General features: G+C 36.8%; 1 protein-coding gene across 2 annotated transcripts in view; it reads right to left on the bottom strand.

Annotated features, from left to right (window-relative positions):
• Positions 1-19715, bottom strand: part of DTHD1 (death domain containing 1) — a 58979-nt gene extending 39264 nt beyond the window's left edge. The window contains exons 1-4 of one of the 2 annotated variants that reach the window (XM_012644480.1): positions 19300-19715; positions 12489-12819; positions 9514-9693; positions 8114-8358 (exon numbers count right to left, since the gene is read on the bottom strand). In XM_012644480.1, the coding sequence (XP_012499934.1) occupies positions 8114-8358; positions 9514-9693; positions 12489-12819; positions 19300-19316 (773 nt within the window). In that variant the 5' untranslated portion in view covers positions 19317-19715. Of the gene's footprint in view, positions 1-8113; positions 8359-9513; positions 9694-12488; positions 12820-16774; positions 17339-19299 lie in introns of those variants that run through there. The other variant, XM_012644479.1, reaches the window with a different exon arrangement.
• Between the last annotated feature and the right edge of the window lie 5424 nt (positions 19716-25139).

Below are 25139 nucleotides of genomic sequence, written 5' to 3' on the forward strand. Positions count from 1 at the left end.
TTAGAACATTTTTAGTACACTATCTTCAAGCTTAACAAATGAGAAAAATCTTATGTGCTCAGTAAGCATTTGCTTCAATGTTTCACTGAAACCATTTTACTCTATTAAATGAGATTTGCTTGTGTTGACAATGTAGTACTGACTGGAAAATACAGCATGTGTGACTTTACGATCTATAAAACTACCATTTCTTTCTTAGGTTGACTCTGTAAGATATTATAAATTTAATACACAAAACACATTTCTTTCTTAGGTTGAATCCCTAAAATATTATAAATTTAACACACAAAACACAGAATTATAAATAACAAATTGAGAATAAATAATCTGAAGTTCCTCTGTCCCTAATGCAAAACAACTAGATCATGACAAACATGCTTTTTATACCTATTTTTTTGGCTTGCATAAATAGGGGAAATTTTTAAAGAATTTCCCAAACTCCTCTCCAGAATAATGTGTCAGGGTTGCAGCTGACAGGACAATCGGACAGGAATGATGGAATTACTAAGAGAGCAAAGGCCCTTTCAGTGATTTAGATGCAGGAGTACGAAACTGTAGGCAATAATCAAGTGAGCAGAACGCGAAGCTGCCGATCCTTGGGATTACCACCACATGGGAAAGGTGAACTTGAGTGCGTCACCAAGGCTCTCATGGAGGCTCACGTAGTCCCAGCGGAGCAGCAGCTGGTTCTCAGCAGAAGCAGAAACAAATGCCATCTTGAGGAAAGCAATTCTATTTTACGCCTGAAGAAATTCCACATATGCATGCTCACAAACGAAAGTTCCCAAATTAGGAGGTAAACATCATCGATGAGGGCCAACGGAAGCAATAGGCAATGGATACAAACACTCCAAGGACTGCAGATATTGGAATTAATAAATACAGGATGAAAACAACTATACATGAAACATTGGATAAAATAAAAGACAGTATCACAAAAAATAAGCAGGCAGCAAGAGACTATCAAGAATAATTAGGGAGATTTAAATAAGGACCAAATTGAACTTCAAGAAATAAAAAATATAATTGTTGAAAACAATAACAAATAATACATTAAAAGTAGATTTTTAAAGTATACAAAATTTTTGACATTTTCAACTAGAATGCAAAGAAATTGCACAGAATATAGCACACAGAGACAGGGAGATGGAAAATAGAAGTAAAGGAATGTGGAATTTAGAAAGAGGCAGTTTTTATACATCTAACTGCAAACTCAGAAGGACAGAGTGGATAAAATGGAGAAGAGCCAATATTTAATTTGAAAACATGAGAATTTCTCAGAAATCTGAAAATACATAAATCCATTTATTCAGGAAGCACAATATACTATATTCAGAAAATATTTTAAAAATTCACATCTAGATACATCATTAATAACTGCAGGACACCAACTATAAACAGAAGTTCTTAAAATCAGCTGGCAGATTTGCTTTGGGCTTTACCTTTATTTCTTAATTTCCCCTTTTATTATTATATATGTTGTGATATTTTTCTCATGTTTTATTGATTCCTGTGAAAGGCCACAATTGTTTTGGAAAGTAGAAAAATCTACAAAAATAAATGAATAAAAACACCTTTTGCTCTCTAAAAAAAAACAAAACAAAACAAAAAAAAAAAACAGCTGGCAGGATGAAGCAGTTCACCCACAAAGTTACGAAAATTATATTTATTGCATTCTTCACATTAATAATGAAATCCACAAAGAGTGGTATAATATCCCCAAAGAGATAAGAAAAAAAACATTGTCAACCTAGAATCTTATGCCAGATGTCGGAGGTAGTCTCCAAAGATGACCTGCAGTGGACTATGCTCCTAGTATTCATGCCCTTGTCTCGTACTGCCCCCAAATGAACCACAGCCAGCCAGCTCTGTGATTCAGCCTTAACCTATAGAGGGCTACAGAACAAGAAGGCATTGTATAGGGATCAGTACAAATATATGCAATCAAACAAAAAAATAAACAAAAGCAAAAGAAAGGTGATTGAAAATTTCAGAATAGTGGTAAACTTTGGTGGGCATGAGAATTATGGTGGGGAGAAAGGGGATAGGATATGGGTGGCGTAAATAATGGATACATAATATGATTGATAATGTTCACATTTCTTAAGTATTGTAATAGCTTTGCTAATTGTCCATTTTATTATGCAATATGACTTACATGTATTTTACAAATATTCTCAGGTATGACTCACATTTTACATTTGAACAAGATAATCTTAAAAACAATAGAAGTATGTAGGAAATGTCATTTTTCATGGACAAAAAAAAAATTTCCCATCTAACTCTCTAAACTATTTCTTGCATAAGATGGAATATGTTTCTATTTAATAAATTATTTTTGCCCTTATATTGCTATTGAGAAATATTTTCTGGCTCATAATTAAATGACTCTCATCTTTTCCGTAGAAATCATTCAGACATGAAGGAATGGAATGCATTACAGACCTTCATTCTGAGGATTCAGTCTATGCTTTGACTTTGAATAGTTATCTTTTTCATTCTGAGGAAAGGATTGCTTCATTATGTTTTGGTTTCCATAGAAAATGCTCAGCTGGCTTTCACTCTCTGATGAAAGAATGTTAAATAAACAGTTGAGACAGGTTCTCGTTGGCTGGTTTTATGCTCTACTAGATGGAAAAAATGTATCTACCACTCTGGCTCTAATAAGAACAGAGTGCATTATAATATATCAATTTAGCACTGTCAAAAATTTAGATGAATTGGTAATATAACTTACACTTCCACAAGTTTACTCATTACTTCACTTAATTTACCTAATTTTTTGAGCACCCACTATGCTGCAAATGTGCTAAGTAATGAAAAACGGAAAAGGGACTATATATTATTTCTACAGTATAATATAGGACATTTGCAAAAAATGGTGCTAGCACAAAGGGAAGAACACTCAGTTTCTCCTGGAAATCTTAGGATGTCTTGACAGTGAAGAAAAGAACTGAACTTCCACTTACAGAATGAGCAAGACTCCTTCAGCTAAATGTGATAGGAAAAGGATTTCCTAGCAGAGAAATTATGTACAAAAGCAAAGAAATGAAAATTTCTTGCTTGGCCAATTTAACTGATGACAAATAGCCATCTTCCCGCTCCATAGGAATTCTGGACAAAATATTACACACACACATTATATGAACTCAAAAACAGAAATGAAAATCCCCTCGATCTGAGAATCAAGGATCTTAAAACGCAAGGATTCTCCCTCCCTAGGGAACTTCAGAAACTGATTCCATGGGTATGCTTTCCCCTGTCAGCCTCTTGTCCCCAAGCCCAACCGTGCACACACGACAGGTGCTGGAGGCTGCAGTTTAATATCTATTCCCAGACATTAACTACACCCTCCAGATGCACAAAGAGGGAGCTGAAACTCATAAAGCTGAAATCTCAGAAGGGCATCACTGGCCATGAAAGTGGGAAATAGCTTTCCCAAGAACAAAAACCCCTTTTCCCATTGACTCAAGAAAGTAGCAAAGAAGCACAAAAAATTGCTTTGGGTTGGAGAAGAGAGGGAAAGAAGAGCTGGTGTTTGTATCCGATCAAAAATTACAATCAATACTTGGAAATGAATGTTCAAGGGTAATTGCATCAGAATAGAATTAGTATTAAAGGTAGTCTACAGAATAACACTATGCTCATAGGTAGATAGTATAACAGTAAACACCATGTTAATAGATAGATGATAAAGTGATCTGAATGAGACCATAGAATAAGTCAAGGAATAAAGGGAGAAATACAGTTGACTCTTGAATAACACAGGTTTGAACTTCACAGGTCCACTTACACACAAATTTCCTTCCCCCTCTGCCACTTCTGAAACAACAAGACCATCCTCCTCCTCTTCCCTCTCCTCCTCAGCCTACCCAAGGTGAAGACCACAAGGATGAACACCTGCTTGATGATCCACTTCCACTTAATGAATAGTAAATATATTTTCTCTTTCTTATGATTTTCTTAATAACATTTTCTTTTTCTAGCTTACTGTATTGTAAGAATACAGCATAAAACATATAAAATATGTTACTCGACTGTTTACGTTGTTGATAAGGCTTCAGGTCAAGAGTAGGCTATTAGTAGTTAAGCTTTGGGGGTGTCCAAAGTTATATGCTTATTTTCACCTATGCAGGGGCTCAGCACCCCAACCCCCATGTTGTTCAAAGGTCAATTGTATAAATCATAATGAAAAAAACATAGCAGCTTGAAAAAAAGAAAGATTATATATAACAATAGCCTTTTAGCAATGGAAATTAGTGATTGAAATGAATAATTTAAACAACTGATGAGAAAACTAATATGTATAATAAATCTAAGGAAATCACCCTGCATGCAACATATAAAGTATTAAAAAATATCAAGGAAAGATTAAGAAATATGGACAACAGTATAAATTATGTTTAACCCATTTATATTTATTGTCATAACTGATAATTTTATTTATATTATCTTGCTTTAGCTTTCTCTTAAAAATAGAATCATGTCACCATGCTGGAATTTTTTTTTAATTTGTTTTCTTTCTGTTATCTCTCTGCCATGTGAACTTTTACTTTTGTAATTTTTTCTTTTTTTCTTTTATATTGTTTATGCTCAGTACTAGATTTTGCTCAATATGCTCAATACTTATTTAAAAATAAGAATAATGCTTTCCCATTTTTTGTATTTTGAATTTTATTTTATTAAGTCAGCCTATTAATTTTATATACATACCTATTTGTTTTGTTAAAAACACGAAATTTTACATTTTGTGAGCCCTTGTATTTAAAAAAAGAAAAACAATAACAAAAACAAAATGACATCTTTTTTGGGCGAAAACCCTAAATCCACAACTTTGTCCTTTCAGAACCTTGAAGTTTTGGGTCCATTTTTTTCCCGTGATATTAGTGCTACAAAGAGTAAGACTGAGGCCAGACTGATTTTATTTCTGTTTACTCAATCTATTTCTGTGGAATGAATGCTTGTGGAATTATGTTTTATTTAAACCTACCTTTCAATTTGCCATGTTATGTCTTAGTATGGGTCTTTTTCATAAATTTTGTCTAGTAATCAATCAGCACTTTCTAACTCAAGGTTTTAATCAACATCAAAAATTAAATTCAATTATGCCTTTGATTATTGCATCTTTTAGGATTACTTGGTCTTTTCCTCAATGGTACCTATAATTATGAGGTTACATCACTTTGAAATGATTCCTTATCATATCTTGGTCCCTTTTCATCTCAGCTTGTTATCTGTATATCTTATCCTGCTGTCCTTTCATCATTTCCTAGTCTAACCTAGGAAAGATGGCTTTCTGCTTTCCTGAAATTATGCTTACTGGATACTACTAAACATACAAAATAGGTTTCCGTAATATTCTCCAGGTAACTGTAATTCTCATTATTCAAATTACTGTGCAATGTCAGGATGATACTCTCTTTCTGTATTTCTACACATTTGTTTTTTGTTGTTTTTGTTCTTCTTTTGTAATCTTGGTAGCAATTTCTTTTTTCTTAGAATACCACGTAGGATTTTGGTTTTTCCTTACCCTTTAACGGAGGCTTATGCACCATTTTCAGCTTGGTGGCCATTGGGATCTCTTTCTCAGATCCGAGGGGCGGATCCAAGTGCACGATATCGGATGCAACGTTCAGTGTCCAGCCATTTGACTGAGTATAGTTCCTCGGACTGAGGTGTGACCTCCTCCTCACCTGTGCTAACTGGATTTCCAACGCCTTGAGCAGACTGAATGCGTGAAAACGTGCCCCTCGCAGGGCGCCCTTCCCTCCGCCTTCGTGCCTGCTTGTGGGAATTTCACTCCCGGCAATTCATCATACTGCTTCCCATTTCTCTAGTCTACCCTGCTGTTTCTGAGAGATGTAGAAACATAGCAAAGGAGAGGCAAAGGGACAGTGATCTAATCACTTTAAAATGATATTCGTGTATTACAGAGAGAGACTTATATTCTCATCGATATAGATAGACTAGGAGATCAAACAATAGGGGACAGGCAAACTGGGTTTTTTTTTAACCATCTCTTAGGCCAATGCAGCTGCTTTGTTTTACGATGTCAGCCACAAATTCTTTTTATTAATTCTTTGCCATCCACCCTCCAGACAGTAGAAATACTTACTGGATTCTAGCAACAGTTTACCAGACAGAATCCATCGTTAGGGTTGTTTAACTTCTCATCTTTTTAAAAAAATATAAGTATAGGTATTTTAAGGGGTGTTTGGGCTAGAATAAGTCTTACTCTACTAGGCTGCTACATTTTAAATTGGAAACTCCTGAGTATTTCTGGCTGTTGGTCTTATATCACTACGACATACAGGACATGGATCAGCCAAACCGCCACAGTCACGTCCGCATAACAGTGTTTCAGTCAACGACTGACCACATATGCGCCAGTGGCCCCGTAAGATTATAACACTGTATTTTTATTGTACTTCGTCTTTGTTTAGATATGTTTAGATACACAGATACCGTTGCGCTCCAATTGCCTGCAGTGTTCAGTACAGTGACATGCTGTGCAGGTGTGCAGCCCGGGAGCCACAGGCTGTACCACGCAGCCCGGGTGTGTAGCAGGCTGCACCGTCTAGGTCTGTGTGGACGCACTCTGTAACGTTCACAACGACAAAATCGCCTGATGACACATTTCTCAGAATGTATCCCCATCGTTAAATGATGTACGGCTGTATATTACATATATTTAATTTTGGTAGCAAAAGCACATATAACTGGGTCATGTCTGGTTTTCTATGTTCTTTCTCACTTGTATAACTCCAGGAAAAGCTTAATTTCTTCTCACAGCCACAGTCCAACATGCTCCTGTCGCTACTGGATGAGGTAATACACGTAACGAACCTGGCACATAGTAGCCCCTCAAATAATAGTTGTTATTGTTTCAATTATTTGTCTGACATTGTTTCTCTCTCTTCTGATTTTTCACTGCACATAATAAAGTTATTTACAAGAAATTCCAGAGAAATAAAACACAAATTTTGTCCACAAGGAACTCAAGGCAGCAACAATGAAAGATGCTAAAAAGAAAGAAACATAGTCCAGTGTCATAAGAGGTATAATACAGGTATTAATAAAAACAAATACAAAATGAGACATTTAATAGTCTCACAGGAATATTGTCATAACTGGTGAGATAATGTATTTAAAAAACATGGAGATACCTTGATGAAAGTGAAGGTACATTCCTGCTTGTGGGGACATCAACGGTAGCTCCATCATAGGTTTATTGTGTGGAATAATTAAGTTACTAGAGGTAAGGAATTTAGAATACTGGCTGGCACTTGTGAAACTGTCAATATGTGCTAGTTATTTTCGATGGTCTTTTCTCATTGATATGAGCTATTTCAAAGCTATTTATAAATAGTCGCTATATTGCCACCATTTCCCAAGTAGGAGGAAGGGCCTGGTAATAGTCATTCCAAGTGTGTAAGATATTAATAGGTCGCAATGAAGGATTTTGCGACCTAGAACTCTAGAGTTCTCACTAATAAGAAAAATCCTTAAGATATACTCTTCAGAACTAAAGAATAGAAAGCTCCCTTCTACTTTTTCTATTAGGAAAAAAAAGATAAATATTAAAGGGTAAGAATTAAGATCAGGACTACTATCATGCAGTGTAGCCTATTTGTTGTTAGCATGCCATTTCTGATTTCATTTCTGGCTGCTGGCTTAGTATGTATATCTGTCTTATTGGTGGGGATTTTGTTTAATTATAAAAATTGGGAGGAGGAATCCACCTATTAAATTCAAATGTAGTTTGTTTTGTAAAAGGTAAAGTTAATCTTTTTCCTGAATTAATAGAACACTTTTAAATATAGAAATTAAAATCACCGTACCACACTTTTGTAATTAACCATATTTTAAGTTCTTTGAAAGGAAGAGTTAATTTTACTTTTTTCACATCAACTCATTGCTAACACATAGCACACTTTGGGCCCCATTACAACTAGAATCGTTACCTTTCATGGATACACAATATTTCTGGATTAAAAATATTTCACGGTATTTTAATATTGATATTTAAATATATGACATTTGATTGTGATTTTTAATCATGTAAGTTTATTTGTGTACCATTAGGTCAGTTTGCAATTAGGATCTGACTCACCAGTTGAAATACGAAGGTGTGATCCTGTTTGTTGTGGCACGAGCTGTTCTTTTATGCTCTATCTCAGACGCAAGATTCTTCTTATCAGGATGTGGAGAACAAGGTAGGAATACAGTGACTGGCTTCTGAAAAGGATGAGTTGATGGGTGCTGAACATGAATCAGAGGGCTTGTGGATAGTACAGAGTAGGAAGTATCTTGCTGTGTTTTTAAATATGCCACCAGAGATGGGTCAACTGGTTGGATCTAAACAAAGAAAAAATATATATTTGCTTATATTTTAATAGCAAAAGATGCAAGGTATCAGCACATTTCTAATCCAATTTTCTGAAAATTTTACAGAGTGTAGATTTCTCTATACGTCGTTAGCTGGAATCAACACTGTATTTTATAAAATAAATATAATTTATAAAAGATACAACATTTGAGTCTCTTTTGACAAAGTCTTTCTGAAATCTGGGTTCCTTGTCTTATGTTATAAATAGCTGAGAAACACTCTTAATTGTAGGCACCAAAATGACCTAAAAAACAAAATAGACACTTTATATAATTTCTAATTACAACTAATGTTAGATAAAAAGATCTTTAGAAATAGTAAAACAAGAATATTTACTTAAGTGTTTTCTTTCACATAAGAATGGTTAATAATAAAAAATAGCTAACATAATGCCAACATTTCAAAGTTTATAGAAAATATTTATTACAAGATATTTATTATACGTTTTTCCCTAATTTTTCTTCTTCACATACCACTTACGGTAACAACTGGGAGAAAGAGAGAGGAGTGCCTGGGAGAGGGTTGAGGCCAGAAAGACAGAGAATATTATTTGAGGAAATAAATCTTCTAAAATATACGTTGACACACCATACAACTTTGCGATAGTGTTTGTGTACATGAAGTCTGTCTGGAAAGTATCCAGCCATGTAATATGTTCTCGCTATATTGACAATGGCTGGATATTTTCTGGGTAGACTTCATATTAAATCCTTATTCCCAAAAAATGGCTAATGTTTCATAATTAATTATAACCAAATATTCATAGCAATAAATATTTTAATTGATTATCCTTTTTTAGCCATTTTTTCACATGAAAATCTTTCATCAATTCATTCATAGATACTCAACAAAGGTTTTTGTCAATAAATATTACAAACAAAGCAACATGAAAGACTAACCGGGAAAAACTTTCAAATAAAGTGAAGATTTATTTTGGAATGAGACTTAATATGCTCAAAATCATCACAATCTCCCTGATATCACTATATGTTAGGACACTACAAGTACAATGGAAGAACCCACTTATAGTTATATTAAATACCAGTATCCTCTTTATTCTTTAGGACCATGCTTGATGACCCACAAAATCTGTGAGAAGGAACTCACCAATTTTTAATGTTTACCTTTAGTTGTACAAGCACCGGTGAGCTGAAGACTCCTGGAGGGTAATTTAAGGATATTCTGGAATCCATGTTCGACTTAAGAGTGAGGCCTTTCTTAGTTACCGTGAAGGACTCCTTCTTTAAAGAAGACACAACAGAAAAGATGCCCAACTTGTAAACTTTCACTGTAGCACAGCTCCCCTGTATGGATTAAAGGACATCAAAACAAGCTACAGCACTGTCTGAAAAGTCCATGGTGTATATACTCTGAAGACTGTGAAAAAAATCTATAAACCACCCATGTAATCATCCATAATTTGGAATCATTCCATTAACCTAAAATAAATGGTCCTTTCATGAGATGATGCGTAAGTAGATAATTAAGAGCTTCTCAAATTTGGACTCCATGGTAGAAAACAGAGAAAGAAAATATTTTGAAATTTAAATTAAATCCCCTCCAAAAATGTACATGTGCATGGGCTGTCTGGAAAGTATCCAGACATTGTAAATACAACAAGAACATAGTACACGGCCGGATACTTTCTGGACAGCCCTCATATACTAGGCAATGATATTCATTGTTTTCACAAATATTAATTGCTTCTGGAATCCTAACCTCTTTTAGCTAGAATGGATTTTGAGTATTGACCTTTATCCAGAACAATTCAGTACCGTTGTAGGGAATTCTAAGGACTAGCATTTCATTGTTTGGGTAGTTTACTGAAACGCTATAGCACCTATACTGTCAGCAAATTCTCTCTTCTGATAATCTCTTAGGCTCCCAAAATAAAGTCATTTTATGTATTTCTTTCCTCCATGCAATGGGTGTAGATGACTGCAAAGAGACACATTTGTGTTTCTTTTTTACACAGTGACATTCAAATTTGTAATGCATATGCAGGCACACATCCAAGCTTTTTATTGCACAAAAGGGAACTGAGCACATAAATGAAAACAAAATGATCTACATATAATCACCGAAGCTTAAATTGAGGAGGCCGACTTGGAAGTAATCTGGTCTATTCGTGCTTCCCAAAACAGCAGCCTGCGCCCACCCCAGCGTGAGTGGGTGATCATGCACACACACACACACGAGTGGGTGATCACGCACACACACACACACACACACACACGAGTGGGTGATCACGCACATACACGCGAGTGAGTGATCACACACATACACATACACGAGTGGGTGATCATGCACACACACATGCAGACATTTCGGGGACAATCACAAGGGAAAATTATCATTTGAAAGCTGACCAAGGAAGAGATTTCACAATATTGCTGCATGAATCCCTGGTTGGGAAAATTCAGGTTATGGTGAATATTCTTAATTGGCCGGAGGGAAAATGGTGAAAAATCTTCCAGAAACCAGTGGTGGTTGCTGTGCATTTAGACCACATTTGGCAGATACTAAGAAACCAAATAAGGTTTTAAGAATTAGAATTTCTAAATGTCATATGATCCACATAACAATTTGGAAGGAATCCAGAGTTTAAATTTTCTTGAGTGAAAATTAGGGATGACTCCCAGTAGAATACGATAAAGAGAAAAGTTTATGCCTTTACTTTTTATAATAGACAATCATTCTTTTATCTTTTTTTCTTTTGCTTTGATTATCCATTTACTAAACATCTTTCAAACCAATTTCATGAAAAGTATGTATGCCATGAGCAGTTTTTGCTTTTATTGTGACAGTCACACAGACTGGCTAAGATTAAAAGCCCCAGTCAAGGGCAGTGCTGTGCAGACTACTGTATGCTTCTGAGACTTCCCATCCCAACTGTGTGACTGAGGAAAATATCTCAGTCAATGGAGGTTTCTTAAGCCAAAATTGAGGACATGCTTGGAAAAAACACAAACCACAGACAAAGCTGTGGGTATTTTTCGGAGGGGAATTTGGAAGTTTCAGCATTTGAAGGCATACAGAAAGAAGAAAAGGGCAGAGGGACAAAATGCTTACATTCTTGTGATTCCCAGGAAAATCTACATTTTACATAAGAACAAGGCCAATATTAGAAGAGAAAAAGGAGTGAAGGAAGCATAAATTATGCAGCTGTCCCTGGGTTGGTCAAAGAATGTTTTATCCTGTCTTGTCTCTGTTCTGTGCCTATAAAGATAAACTTGTAATTCATTAATAGTGTGAAATCAGGACAGATTTTAGGTTTTAGGAGCTACACATAGCCTGCAGACCTAAAGCTACAATTTGCAAGTCCTTGCTTCTGTGAGACCAGCAGGAATGTCCTTAATGAATGATCTGTGGGGCCAGTTCCTCGCGAGTACCTGAGGCCTTTACATTCTCTTTTGTGTAAGGAGTTTGGGGGTGGGGGGCTGTCCTAAAATTTTATTTTCTTTTTACCCACTAAATATAAAATGTATTAGTTGCATTAATTGGAGTGAGTAATTAGAAGAGGCTTAACTTTCATATTCAACTATATAACCTTATTTGAAACTCAGAAAAGAGAGATTTCAACCAGATTTCAAACCTAACCAATCTTCATTCACAACCCGCATCCTAACTACCACGTACACAATCTTCCATGCACAGACTAAATTCCACTTATAGACCTAATTATTATGATATCTCAAGGCATACACACACAATTATTCTTTATTTGTACATATTTTCCCAACTCATAAGTTATAAAAAATAAAGCTGCTATCATCTGACAATTCTAACAGTCTTAATTTAAACAGGAGTCCACCACATTAGAAATGTTGATCTAAAGCTAGTCTTTATAATTTAGCTAATGAAGCTATGATGTTGGTTTTGTTTCCCAGGTGAAAAAATAACATTTGCTAGGTCCTAGACCCAAGTTGTCTATTCCTAAATTTGGCCAATCATTTCTGCCCTGTGGATAGCAACAAAGTGTGAACGCACTGGCACAAATCTATCAACCCTTCCATTTGTTACCAGTGGAGCAATTATATCTATACTACAATCTGTTAGCCTGAGTAATATTCAGAAGAGGAGCCAAGTATTTACCAACCTTATAACTTCCTCTCATTCCTTCCAATGAATTTGGGTTTAAGTAACTTGATTGAAGGTTCACGTCACACACTTTCACCATGATGTCTCTGTAATTTCCCCTATAATGTGCAGTAAATGGAATTGCAATGCATATTGGAAATGGAATTTTCTTTTCCCTATCTGAACATTCAATAGTGATGACATTGCTGACCAACTCTTCATAATCACTCATTATTAAAGAACTCATGCTATTAATTATCTGGCATTTTAGTTGCTGTAGAACATATAATGGTGCTGTAATATAACAAGACACTTGGGGGTCAGTAGCATCACTCAGCGCATCAAGGTACCTGCACGGGAAACAAAAAGAATGTCATTCTTCCAATTATTTGATTTATATGCTTTGTAGCTAAATGCAGAGGGGCACAAACTCCAGAGCTAGGGTTTGAATGTGAATCCTAGTTCTCCCACTTGTTGATCCTATAACCTTTTTTTGCTTCAATTTCTTCTACTGTAAAATGGTGATAAAATAATACCTGTCTCCTAGGAAAGTTGTGTGAATTAAATGGACTGTTATATATTAAGCAATTAGGGCTATGGCTGGCACACAGAGGTGTTATATATGTTAACTATATTAACTATTGTTGTGATTACTATCATTACTCAAGTGATTTGGTTCATTCCTTAGTTTTACTCACTCCACAATAAGAATCTGGGATTACTGAAGATTCTTGATAAACCAACTACTAAATACCTGAATAGTTTCCTCAACTGAGAGGAGAGAGAGTAATCATCTACGAGGTACTGGAATTGTCTAAACAAATGATCAAATGATGATGATTACTAGATTGTTTTAGAAAAACTGAGAAAAGTACAAAAGAACTGTGAATTTATGATTAATCATAGTAATTTGGACCACATTATTTGCAATTCTCAAAAGGATCAATCAAAAATCTTATTTGCCAAGGATTTTTATAGTCTTATAAATCCAAATTCAAATTTCAGATTAGTCATGTACAATTTCTTTGGCCTTACACATTAATAATTGTTATTAAAATAGCTAATATTTTAGTGCTTTCTATGGACTAGGTGTTAGGCTACACATTATTTTATTTAATCTTTACAATTATTGTATCAGGCAGGTACTGCTGTCATCACCATTTTACAGACAAGAAAACTGAGGTCTAGAAAATTTAACTTGATTTTAAAGATCCCACAGATGGTAAGTTTTAGAAGCAATAATTGGCTCCATCCATCTTTAATGTGAAAGCCCAAACTCTCAAGTGTCATATCATACTCCCTCAAATCATTTGAAAGTACTGGTTACTTTATCCATTACAAATTAAAATGAATATCTAACCCATAATAGTGTGAAGATTGAATGAGATAAAATATTTAAATTTCTTATAATAATGGGTTGGCATAAGATAGGTGCTCAGTAAATGTTGGATTAAAATTATCATCTTGAGTTTCTCTTCATCTTGCTACTTCTCATTTATACCAGTGAAATGACTGAAATACAGGCAATGTTGAAGAGAAATAAGAGTGTCTATATATTACATATCATTAATGTCTAGTTCTAGACTAATTAGACTTTAGATGTTTTTCAGTTAATGGTAAGTAGAATTTTAAAGTGCACTTTAACACAGAAATCTAAAAAACAATGTTGAAATTGCACAGAGGGTCATTTATTTATATTTGCAATTCTGAACTCATAAAGTTGGAAGGAATAGAAGATTACCCAGCACATTGGTCTGCTTGAGTATTCTCTGGGGATCGCAATGATGGGAATTCAGAAAATATGAGACATTGTTTAATAGAGGATGTGGTGACTCCCCTCTGTGCCTTGGAAACCATCTCAACACACTCTTCTTCCGGCAGGTATATTACCCAAGTGGCAGATGAAGTAGATCAGAAGACCTGTAAATGGTTCCATCCCCTCCCCCTCCAGCCCTAATCAATTAGATTCTAGTCCAACCACTAAAAAAAAAAATACAGTCATGCACAACATAATGACTTCTCAGTCATTGATGGATCACATATACAATGGTGGTCCTATAAGATCATAATATCGTATTTTTATTGTACCTTTTCTATGTTTAGATATGTTTAGATACAGAAATACTATTGTGTTACAATTGCCTATAGTATTCAGTGAAGTAAAATGGTATACAGGTTTGTAACCTAGAAGCAATAGACTATATCATATAGCCTAGGTACACAGTAGGCTATACCATCTAGCTTTGTGTAAGTACACTCTATGATGTTTGCACAATGACAAAATCACCTAGCCATGCATTTCTCAGAATGTATCTCTGTCATTAAGTGACACATGATTGTAATTACATCGTTTCCCCTTCACATATAGACTAGGACAACAACACTAGAAGAGATAGGCTTCTTTCAGAAAGCTGTCCAGGGGGGATTCAACAGATTCTGCATGAGTTTTGTTTATCACACACATCTTTTATGTGGCATGATGGCTTCCTAGGCTGAGAGATTGCAATGAGTAGTCTTCTTAAATATGCAAGCCAAGCACAATCGGTTTGGATGCCACAAAGAGGAAATCACTAACCAGGAAACACCTAAAGGAGGTGTTAGAGGGAGTGGTTCAGGCAATGACTCATTAACTGATGCTTTGAGTCATTTCTGAATGTGAGAATATGAAATGTCAATGTTTTTCTCAAGTGAAACGGGTAACCGCATATTGACTAGTAGTTGTTTTGCAGGAGCAGTAATTCTTACAAATTATGGAGGCCTTTCAAGCACTGAATATGCTCAATCACAGAATTATTTAGATTCTCTGACCTGTAGGAACATAACAGCTAAACTAGGCCACCCTCTTCATTTTATAGATGAGATAACTACGGTTATGGTGAGCAAAATGGCTTGGCTAAAATCATTGTTCTGGAAATGTTACTGTACATCTGAAAGAGCATCAACATACCATGGCAGAGAAGCAAGTAATTGAAGGGTGGTAGTGAGTGGGAGGTGGAGAAAGTGAGGGTTGTTGAAGGTGAAATAAACTAACATACTAACATTTACCTGAGTGTGAACCTCTGCAGAGAGGCACAGTGCCAGGCCCTTTACATGATTTTCTCATTTGACCTTACCAAATAATCCCAGGAAGTACTTATTATTTCTACAAACAAAAAAATGAGGCTAAGAAAGAAAACAAGTTGCCCAGGGTCACAAAACTCGTATGTAATAAAACAGAAAATAAAACTTGAGTCTGTCTGACTCCCAAAATAAATGATTTTTTTTTTTCACTATTACCCATTACCTTCTAAGGATGTTATACTTTCCTGGGAAAATAGGGTCTGTGAATATTTTATTTTATTTGGACAAATAGGGAATTATTACCTCCTTATATAGGGGAAATAATTTACAAAATTTATCAGTCTCTCACTTTTTGGAAGTCATGGGCACATAGAGAATCTGATGATAGCACTGGACCATCTCCAAGGAAATAAAATGGGTATAAACATGCGCATTCAATTTTAAGCACCTCCTGAAGCTTATCCCTGAGCCCCTAGGGTTTTACAGACATAGGTTCAAAACACATGATGATTTTCTTGGGAATATAAATGAAATAAATCTGAGGCTAAAAAATTCTCTCCTAATTTTTTAACACTCTGAAGCCTCCTAGTTTTTCTTATTATAATTGAAAATGTAGTGGTTTAGAAGTGTCCATGCTTTAGACAATTGTTCACTTTAACTACTTTCTTATGCATTCAATTCCTTCCTCCTTTAAAAAATATTTGATGTTTGTTTCCTAAAGGTACAAGAAACAAACAATATTAGTAATAGCAGCCATATAAATTTTTATAGGAGTAATTTAAACTGAATTAACGATTTACAATGTCTTATGGAGGTATGAAATGGAAATATAAAATTGTATTCATGTACAAATATTATGTATATTACAATAGTCTGAAGGTTTCTGTCTCCTCAAAATTTATATACTGAAATCCTAAGCCCCAAGGTGATGATATCAGGAGAAAAGGCGTTTTGGGAGAGGATTAGGTCATGAGGGTGGAGCCTTCCTCAATGGGATTAATACCTCCATAAAATAGGCCCTTCCCCCATGTAAGAATATAGCAAGAAAGCTCTCACCGGACAAATCTGACAACGTCTTAATCTTGGACTTCCCAGCCTCCACAACTGTGAGAAACAAATGTTTTAAAGCTGCCCAGTTTATGGTATTGTGCTGTAGCAGCCTGAATGGACTAAGACATGTACTAAGTACAGAAACACACATATAAGTAGGCATATACAAAAACTTTTCATTTTGCATTTACTTACTCCTTTTCCATTATGTTATCCTGTTGCTTTATATTCCCTGAATCATTGGGAAGAAGACTATTTACATATTTATTGGCGGTACCACATGCTACTGAGGATGTGGTAATCTCTTCTCTTTGGCTTTCTGAGGTCTTTTCAATTTCCCTCTCTGTTGTCTGGATTATGTCATGAATCTCTTCCTTGTTGCCATTTATGTTCTCAACAGTCATGTGCTCGATTTGTTTATCACTTTCATTTTCTGCATTATCTGGGAACGTTTTGTTCTGTGACTCTTCTTGCCCCATTACATTTCCATTCAATGATGTATTGTTTTCTTTTACCACTAATTCTGAACTCGTATGTGTTTTATTTTCTCTTAACTGGACCTGGGTTGTGTAATGACTTTCCTCACCATTTTTGGGAGAAACAGTAGCTGTTTCTATGACATTGAGTTCCCTTCTTGCAGCAATGTCTGTTGCTGTGGCATCTTGAATGGCGGACATTGTCTGCTGTAGAACACATTCATCACGCGTGCCGCATAAATTACACATCTCCTTTTCTTCTTTCTTGAGAAGTGTAGCGGTGCTCCCCAAATGTTCATTTGTTTTCATGAGGCAGTCTATGAAAGTAATGATTTCTACACACACACACAAAGAATAAATATAAAACTAAACCAAATTATGTTTTTGCAGTGACATCTAATGAGATACAGCAAGATAGTCTTAGAAACTTACAAAGGCCCTTACTGGGCGTTTAAGCCAAACTCCTGAAGGAGAAATCATTTGTATAACTGTCACTCTTTTAACCCTGCTAGGAATTGGAAACAAACTACTTTTAGCATAGTAGCAAAGAGTAAATCTAATCCCTCTTGCTCGTGAAAATACTTTGAATATTTAAAAAGAGATATCACGACACACCCCTTCAATAAGAACTGAAGTTAGTATCCCCCTAAATCACTTCTCATCTGGTATGATTTTGAGAATTGTTCCCTTGCCTCTGGATGTACTACAGTTTATCAATTATCCATTTAAAATGCTGGGCCAAAAATTAGCTGAACACCCCAGATGAGGCTTAGGTAGCAGAAACACCATAGCTGTATTATTCCTGCTGATGGAAATGCTATATTTTTTGGGGGGAGGGGTGTAATGTGCTGCCATGATAATTGAATTAGGTTTACATTATTCCTCCTGCTAAGCTTGCGATCATTGGAAATTTTCAAATTAGTCTTTTAAAGAACAGCTCTGATCATGCCAATTCTCTGACTGGAGCCTGCAGTGGCTACTCAAGGATGACTGAATCAAATCAAGCCTCTTCACTCTGGTGTAGACCCGCATCAGGATCTGATCTGATAGAATCTCTCTCATTTCCTCTTCACCTCTTATCATTCTCCTATTTGTTCATCCCTCTTCCCTCACAGCTGGGGTCACCCGATGACTTCCTGCAGGTTTAGCACCTCTCCAATCTTTACAATTCAATTCTGAGCTAAGGAATATGTGATTGAAAGCCCCACAGCCCAGAGTTTTTAGAATCATCACCAAATCATTTTTCACTAGTCCAGGTTTGTCTTTGGGCTCCAGTTCTGACAACTTTTTTTTTTTTTTTTTCCTTATACCTGAGACTCTATCTTATTTTTGACTTCTGTTCTGGGAGCTGAGTCCTTGTTTTCCTGAATAGGTATTTGTCTCGATGTGTTGCCTAGGACCATGTTCAGTTCTCTCCAGAGAATGGAGGCCTGGTTACGAGCTCCAGCTGGTAGCTTCTGGGTCATGCTGCCTTTGCACAGATTTTCCTGATGCCTACTATCTGCTTTCTAGACTGGATTTCTTAATATTATCTACCCCAGATTCCTCCCACTTGCCTTGACATTACATTACCATATTATTTAGAGTTGGATTTCATGATGCCACCCATACTCTTATCTGAAGTAACTGTTGCCTAAGATCATATCCATCAGATACCAGCTTCTTCCTGCCTTACTGTACTTTGCAGCATCCATAACTGGGCCTATTCCCATGAAATCCCCCCCCCACCACCACACACACACTGTGTGGGGAGATCCAATTCCCTATCCCACCCACTCCAGTCTTCCCAGTGACTTTGAACTAATAAGTCCAAGTTAAAATGACTCTAGAGATAGAAGGTTATGTTCTGATATAGAAAAACTGTGTGCTCTGCATCAAACTCGGCCTATAATATCCTATTTCTAAGTCTTGGATCCTGTTAGTAATACCTCAAAACTCCCAATTTTCTGTTGCATAAATCCAATTCATTCTTTAAGCTTCATTTAAAATGCCACATTTGTTCTAGCAGAATTCCCTATTCCCAAACCTAAAAATGGGATTTTGTCTGCTTATGAAGACCAAAAGCACTTCATCTGTACATCTCTAATGGGACTGGCCTCAATGTCCCTTGCACTGCTGTGCATTTGTCTCATCTCCCATGTTATATTGTTAGTCCCTTGTGGACAGAGACACTACCATAGCCTTGTTTGTGTGCTCACAGAATCAATGTTTCTTAGAGAAAGAATAAACTAAAACAATACTTGCCTTGTCTCCAGATGCATTGATTGTCCTTGTCAAGCAGCACACGCAGCTGCTGGCAGGTGGAGCGCAGGGTGCCTGTGGTGTGCTCCAGCAGTTGGTGAAGGGCCCTAGTGAGCTCTTGAGCCAGGAAGACCACTGTGGCCATCCACGTGGCCCCCCCAGCCCCCTCACAAAGGCCATCCCCCAGGAGCGCCTGCATGAGCATCTGGTTTTGTCTCCAAATCTGCTTCAATATTTGGCCCAGTTTACCTGAGCCCACATCCTCTGTATCCATGTTGTGCTCCAAAAGTGATATGCTTCTTTCCTGCCAGCAAAGCCTAAAGATTTAGCAAATTAAAACTTGGCAATGGTTATTTCTCCTAAAATCTAGGAGATGATCCAAATCAGCTAGCCAAGCACTTTCCCACAACATAATAGTTTATTCAGCTTGTTGTTGACTAGTGAAAAGTTACTAGGTGACCAAGGGAGGGGCGTTCCTGCACCCTGAGTGCTATTGTGTACAGAAGAGATTAATCACAGGGATAGAGCCCGCTTACACAATCCAACTCTCCACGTAAGTTGTACAAATTCAGTACACTAGGGCAGCCCCAAATACTGTTTGAGTTTTGAGGCAACAAAATATGGATTCCAGGTAGGATGAGAAATTTATTAATCAAAGGTATACTGGTTGAACAATATTGCTAACGAGAATCCTGTACACTTAAAAAAATACTTGTGAATGAAATCATGTGATGTCTGATTTGCTTCTAAATAATCTGGGAGTACAGGGGTGGGGTTCAGATGAAATCAGACTGGCTATAAAAATTAATAATTGTTGAAGTTGGATATGGTTGCATATGGGGTCTTTTTAATTCACCCTAATTAGTATATATTTATAATTGTTTTTATAAAAAGAATTGTAAGAAAAAGATTCCTCTGCCGGAGCAGGGCCTATTACCATCTAACCGATGGTAATATAATTACCATATAATGGTTAAATATAATTACTACCTTCTTATATGGTAAATCTACAGAGAGACGGAGATGGGGACTTGGCCTCTTTCCTTTCTGATGATTTCCCACTAATTAACTAAAATGCCCTTTCACTATAAGAAAGCAAACCTGAAAAGCGGCTTTGTTTGAACTAGAGGAGTCTTTGCCTTGTGTGACTAAAAGCCACACAGAGCAACTCTCACCGCGGCCTCCCTACCAGCACTTCACGCGTGGGCAACTGCAGCACGGCACTTGGGGGGGTGTGGGGTAAGCCAGAGCCCGCTTCCTCCTCCCAGTCTCCCTCCTTTAAGAAGGGAGAACACACACCACAGGGAGAGGGCAGTGAGCACATTCCAGGGCGGCTCCTGTCCCCCCAGAGGTACCGAATGAAACGAAGCTTTCCCGAGGAAGCCGGCGCTTCCCTCCCACGGGCGGTGCGTCGTCTCATCGTAAGCACTGAGGTTCTTGCAGCTACTCCACTGAGGGCTCCTGCAAGAGATGGGAGAAACAAGCCCAGCGAGTTGAAGCGTAAAGAATGAACGCCACCAGCCTTAAGACTGCCCAAGCTGCTTCCGGTCCGAAGAATCCGAAGAAAAAGGAAAGGACCAGCACGAAGACTGGCGGCTGTGGGGTTGGGCGGGGGGTCCTTCTCTCGTAAAAGTCTCAGTTTTCAGTAAACTTCTCTTTACTGAAAAGGGGACCTTTTATGAACTATGAGGCCATATCACCTCATGGACCATATTGGTTTAATATTTTTCAGCCTCTTCTCAATACTAAAGACTTTCTGATTCAATAGTTTTTCTCTAACTCCTGAAATATATGCATATTTCTCAATAATAATGTACATATACGGCTTTAATTCAATGACAATTTTGAAAACTTTCTGTAGCATTTATTGTGGGTTATGCACTGTCTAAGCGCTTGGGGTACAGCATTTTAGGACTTCAAAGAGAGAGAGATGCATGAACAGATTATTAAAATGAGCTTAGATTATGTTGAGCGCTAGAGCAGAAGTAGGAAGAGAGAGTATCATGAAAGCTTTGAGAAGTAAAAAATTAATTCGGACTACAGGCTTGGCAGATGTTTAAATTAGGAACTAAAGGGTGAGCAGAATTCAGCACGCTAGATAGAGAATAGAAGGCAGAAACATTGCAGCACGGGAAACAATAGGATCAAAGGCATGGAGGCAACCAATTATGCAGTAGGATCAAAAATGGAAAAGTGTGGGTTTAGAGGAAGGTTCAGTTAATAAGTTAGAAGTGGCAAGAGAAGAGTTCCGTAATTGTGCAGAGTCGGGAAGAAAAGTTAGAATTTTGGTTTGCAGACAAAAGAGAGAAATTAAATATTTTTAATCAAGTTGCATTACAATGGAATCTGTGCTGCAGATGGTTTAGACAGCCAAGACATAAGAGTTAGGAAGCTCGTGGGTCTGTACCAAAGCAGCAACAGTACAAGCCAGAGAAGGGGATTCTCTGAGAAGACTTTGAAGTAGAGCAGATAGCACTTACTAAAGCATCAAATAGAGGCAGAGGAATGGAAAGCATGGAAAATCTATCCATTCATTTATTTGAGAAATATTATTGGTCCTGTGCTTGGTAGTGAAATATGAATAAAATTTTTAGTTTGGGTGACTGCATAGAGGGTAAAACTCTTAAGGAATTTAAGAGGAACATTAGGCTTGATGCGTAGATAAGCTGATTAATTTTGGATTTCCTGAGTTGTTGAATGAATCCCTGGAAGTAAAAGAGACCAACAGAGAATTTACACCACGCACATTTTAAGTATTGAATAAAACTGATAGTAAAATAATGTTGGATCACTGGACCAACCTACACTGATTTACTTCTAGATATGTGGGAAAATATTTTCTCGGAGAGGAGAAAAAAACCACAAAACATTCTCCTTAGCTTCATTGACATTTGCTATCCTCGAGTCTAAACTTGTTCTCTGTCTGGCTTCTTAAGACCATGTAATATTTGCAAAGTGAGACCTACCACAGGCCAAGCTGCATTTACTTGTTAAAACAAGCATCTTCATGTTCTTGCATCTTATTTTCAATTAATTGATGTCACTAACCACAGAGAGAACTGACATTCACAGTCAAGACACCCACAGAAGTTAACTGCAAAAATTCATCTAGATGCTGTTAACATTTGATTAGCATTTTCATTGTTGCTACTAGTTATTATGACTCCTTGTACTTTCTTACTGAGAATTCTGTGCTTCCACTGACGTTAGTACACAGTCTTGCATTCATACCAATATGTGGTCAAAAAGATAGCAGTTCTTTATAGTATTAAAAAATATCAAAATGGGTTAGAGATAAAATTCAAGTCATAAGCAGGGTAGTCACTTGTTTACTACCTAGAGAAATAAAGCTGCAACAGACCGGACAACTTATTGATGCTAAACAGAAGGTGAAGACAACAAAGTTTTGAAGTGTAATAAAGTGAGCTATTTTTCATGGAATTTATGATGGGTAGTGGAGGGTTGGTCAGATGTAAGCAAAAGAGTTATGTATGCTTGAGGCATTGTGAGTCAATGTTATCAGTTCTATTATCTGATTTTGTTATTTTCTTTGAGTTTCTGTAGTTGCCTGCATCAGAGATTTTGGTCCAGACAGCCCAGAATAATTTTGCTCTTAAAAACTCTTATTGACTATTTGTTCATCTTTTATCTGTTTAAGACAACCTCATACAATTGGAATGATGAAGGAGAAGGAAATGATGATGGAAGGAAAAGGAAAAGAAGTTATTTTATTTTATTTTGTTTTGTTTTTCCCAGTAACTTATCGTACTGAAAAAATACAAATTAAATATCAGAATTATCAATGTGTTTATCAATTTAAAAATGTTTTCAAAGAGTAGGTGGTAAAAATCAAAGCTAACACTTCGGTTAAACAAGGTAGATTAGATATGTATTCCATCTCTGCTTCCTCCTGAGATGCCCCTGAAAAGGATAAAATGATATATTATATAAACCCCAAAGCACAAAGAGAAAGGGTGATAAGATTACAGAAAAAAGATGTCAGCAAACTCTTGGAAGACTGAAAGCAGATGCACAAATGCTAAATGACTTAATCAAGCAAAGAGAGTTGAAACAACAATACCTATGCGGTAGGAAATAGGCCAGTTCTTGCCATAGAATCTCAGAAGGCCCCAGGAATTAGAGACGTCTAGGACCTCTGAAAGTGAAAGTGAATGTGGGGCTATAAATAGACTTTTTTTGTTGAAACTCTGTTTGGGGAGCAGGTAGATTCCTAGATCCCTCTCTTTTGCCCCAAATATCCAGGCAGGCAACTCTCTTCCATCCATCAGAAGCTAGAGATTTTCTCTATGAAGAAATAGTGGCAGTGAGGAAGGAGGCCTGGGCTGAGCAGACAACGGGAGGGGGGGTGCCATGCTGACCATACACACTAAGTGAACAGTGAACTTCTGCAATTTTAAATAATGAGCTGCCACTCTATTCTTCTGCTCAGTTACAAGAACGTGGGCTGGGAAGTATGCTTCCTAGGTACAAGATTGGAAGATTTCTCCATGGAGTAACTAAACACTTAAAGAGAAAAACCTACGATATAAAACTTTCAAGGTCCCTCCCCCAACAGCCGATCCCCACCAGCCTGCCCTGCCCCTGCCAGGTCACCCAACAACGAACCTCTTAGTCATATAAACCTTCCAAACAATGTTCCTAATGCCTCACTTTCAAGCATGGAGTAACAGCCAAAGGAGGTTGGGCATTTGAAAAGCCTCTAATGTAAAGCTGGAGACTAAAGCAAACAAACATGAATAAAGGACTTGGAAAAAAACAGAGCAAACACAGGGAAGAGAAGAAAATATCAAATAAATCTATAATTAACATTCTCAGAGCCAGGGATAAGAGAAAATAATGCACCAACAAAACAAGAAAAGCTTTTCTTAAAAAAAAAGAACATTCAGACAATGAGAAAGAACTCATAGAAATTAAAATATTAATGTGAGACCAGAAATTTTTAAAACTGCTATATAGGAAGGAAGAAGCAGTAGATGAAATTCCCCAAAAGGTCAAACAAAAAGAAAAAGATGTGGACAATAGGAAAACAATAAAAAGGAGGCTTAGAAAATACTTCAGCCCAGGTGGTTCAACTAATAGGAGTTCTATAAAAAAGAAAACAGAAAGAAAGAACTATCAAAGAAATAATATAAGAATGTTTCTTAGAATCAAAGAATATGATATTCCATACAGAAAGGGCCCAGAACAATAAATGCAGAACAAAAAAATCCTAAGTGGTCATATTATCACGAAAATTCAAAACCCTAGGAACATCCTAATGGCCTCCAAAGAGGAAAAAAAAAAAGGTCACTTTTAAATGAGAAAGCATCGAACTTCTCAACAGCAGCACTAAGACAGAAAATAATAGAGTTGTGATTTCAATATTTTGAGGAAAACCTCTTTCCAATTCAGAATTCTGTTTCCACCAAAGTATCATTCACACATGCAGGGAGAGAAAGGCATTTTCAGGTACACAAATATCAAAGTGTCTATTTCCTTTGTACCCTTTCTTGGGAAACTACTCAGGGACATACTCTACCACAAGCGACAGAGTAACACAAGAAAAAAGAAGACATCTCGGCCGGGCGCGGTGGCTCACGCCTGCAATCCCAGCTCTCTGGGAGGCTGAGGCGGGTGGATCATTCGAGATCAGGAGTTCGAGACCAGTCTGAGCAAGAGTGAGACCCCCGTCTCTACCGTAAATAGAAAGAAATTAGCCAAACAACTAAAAAATAGAAAAAAGTTAGCCAGGCATGGTGGCGCATGCCTGTAGTCCCAGCTACTCGGGAGGCTGAGGCAGGAGGATTGCTTGAGCCCAGGAGTGTGAGGTTGCTGTGAGCTAG

The sequence above is a fragment of the Propithecus coquereli genome, unplaced genomic scaffold, assembly GCF_000956105.1.
Source record: "Propithecus coquereli isolate 6110/MARCELLA unplaced genomic scaffold, Pcoq_1.0 Scaffold213, whole genome shotgun sequence".
NCBI classification, from domain to species: Eukaryota; Metazoa; Chordata; class Mammalia; order Primates; family Indriidae; genus Propithecus; species Propithecus coquereli.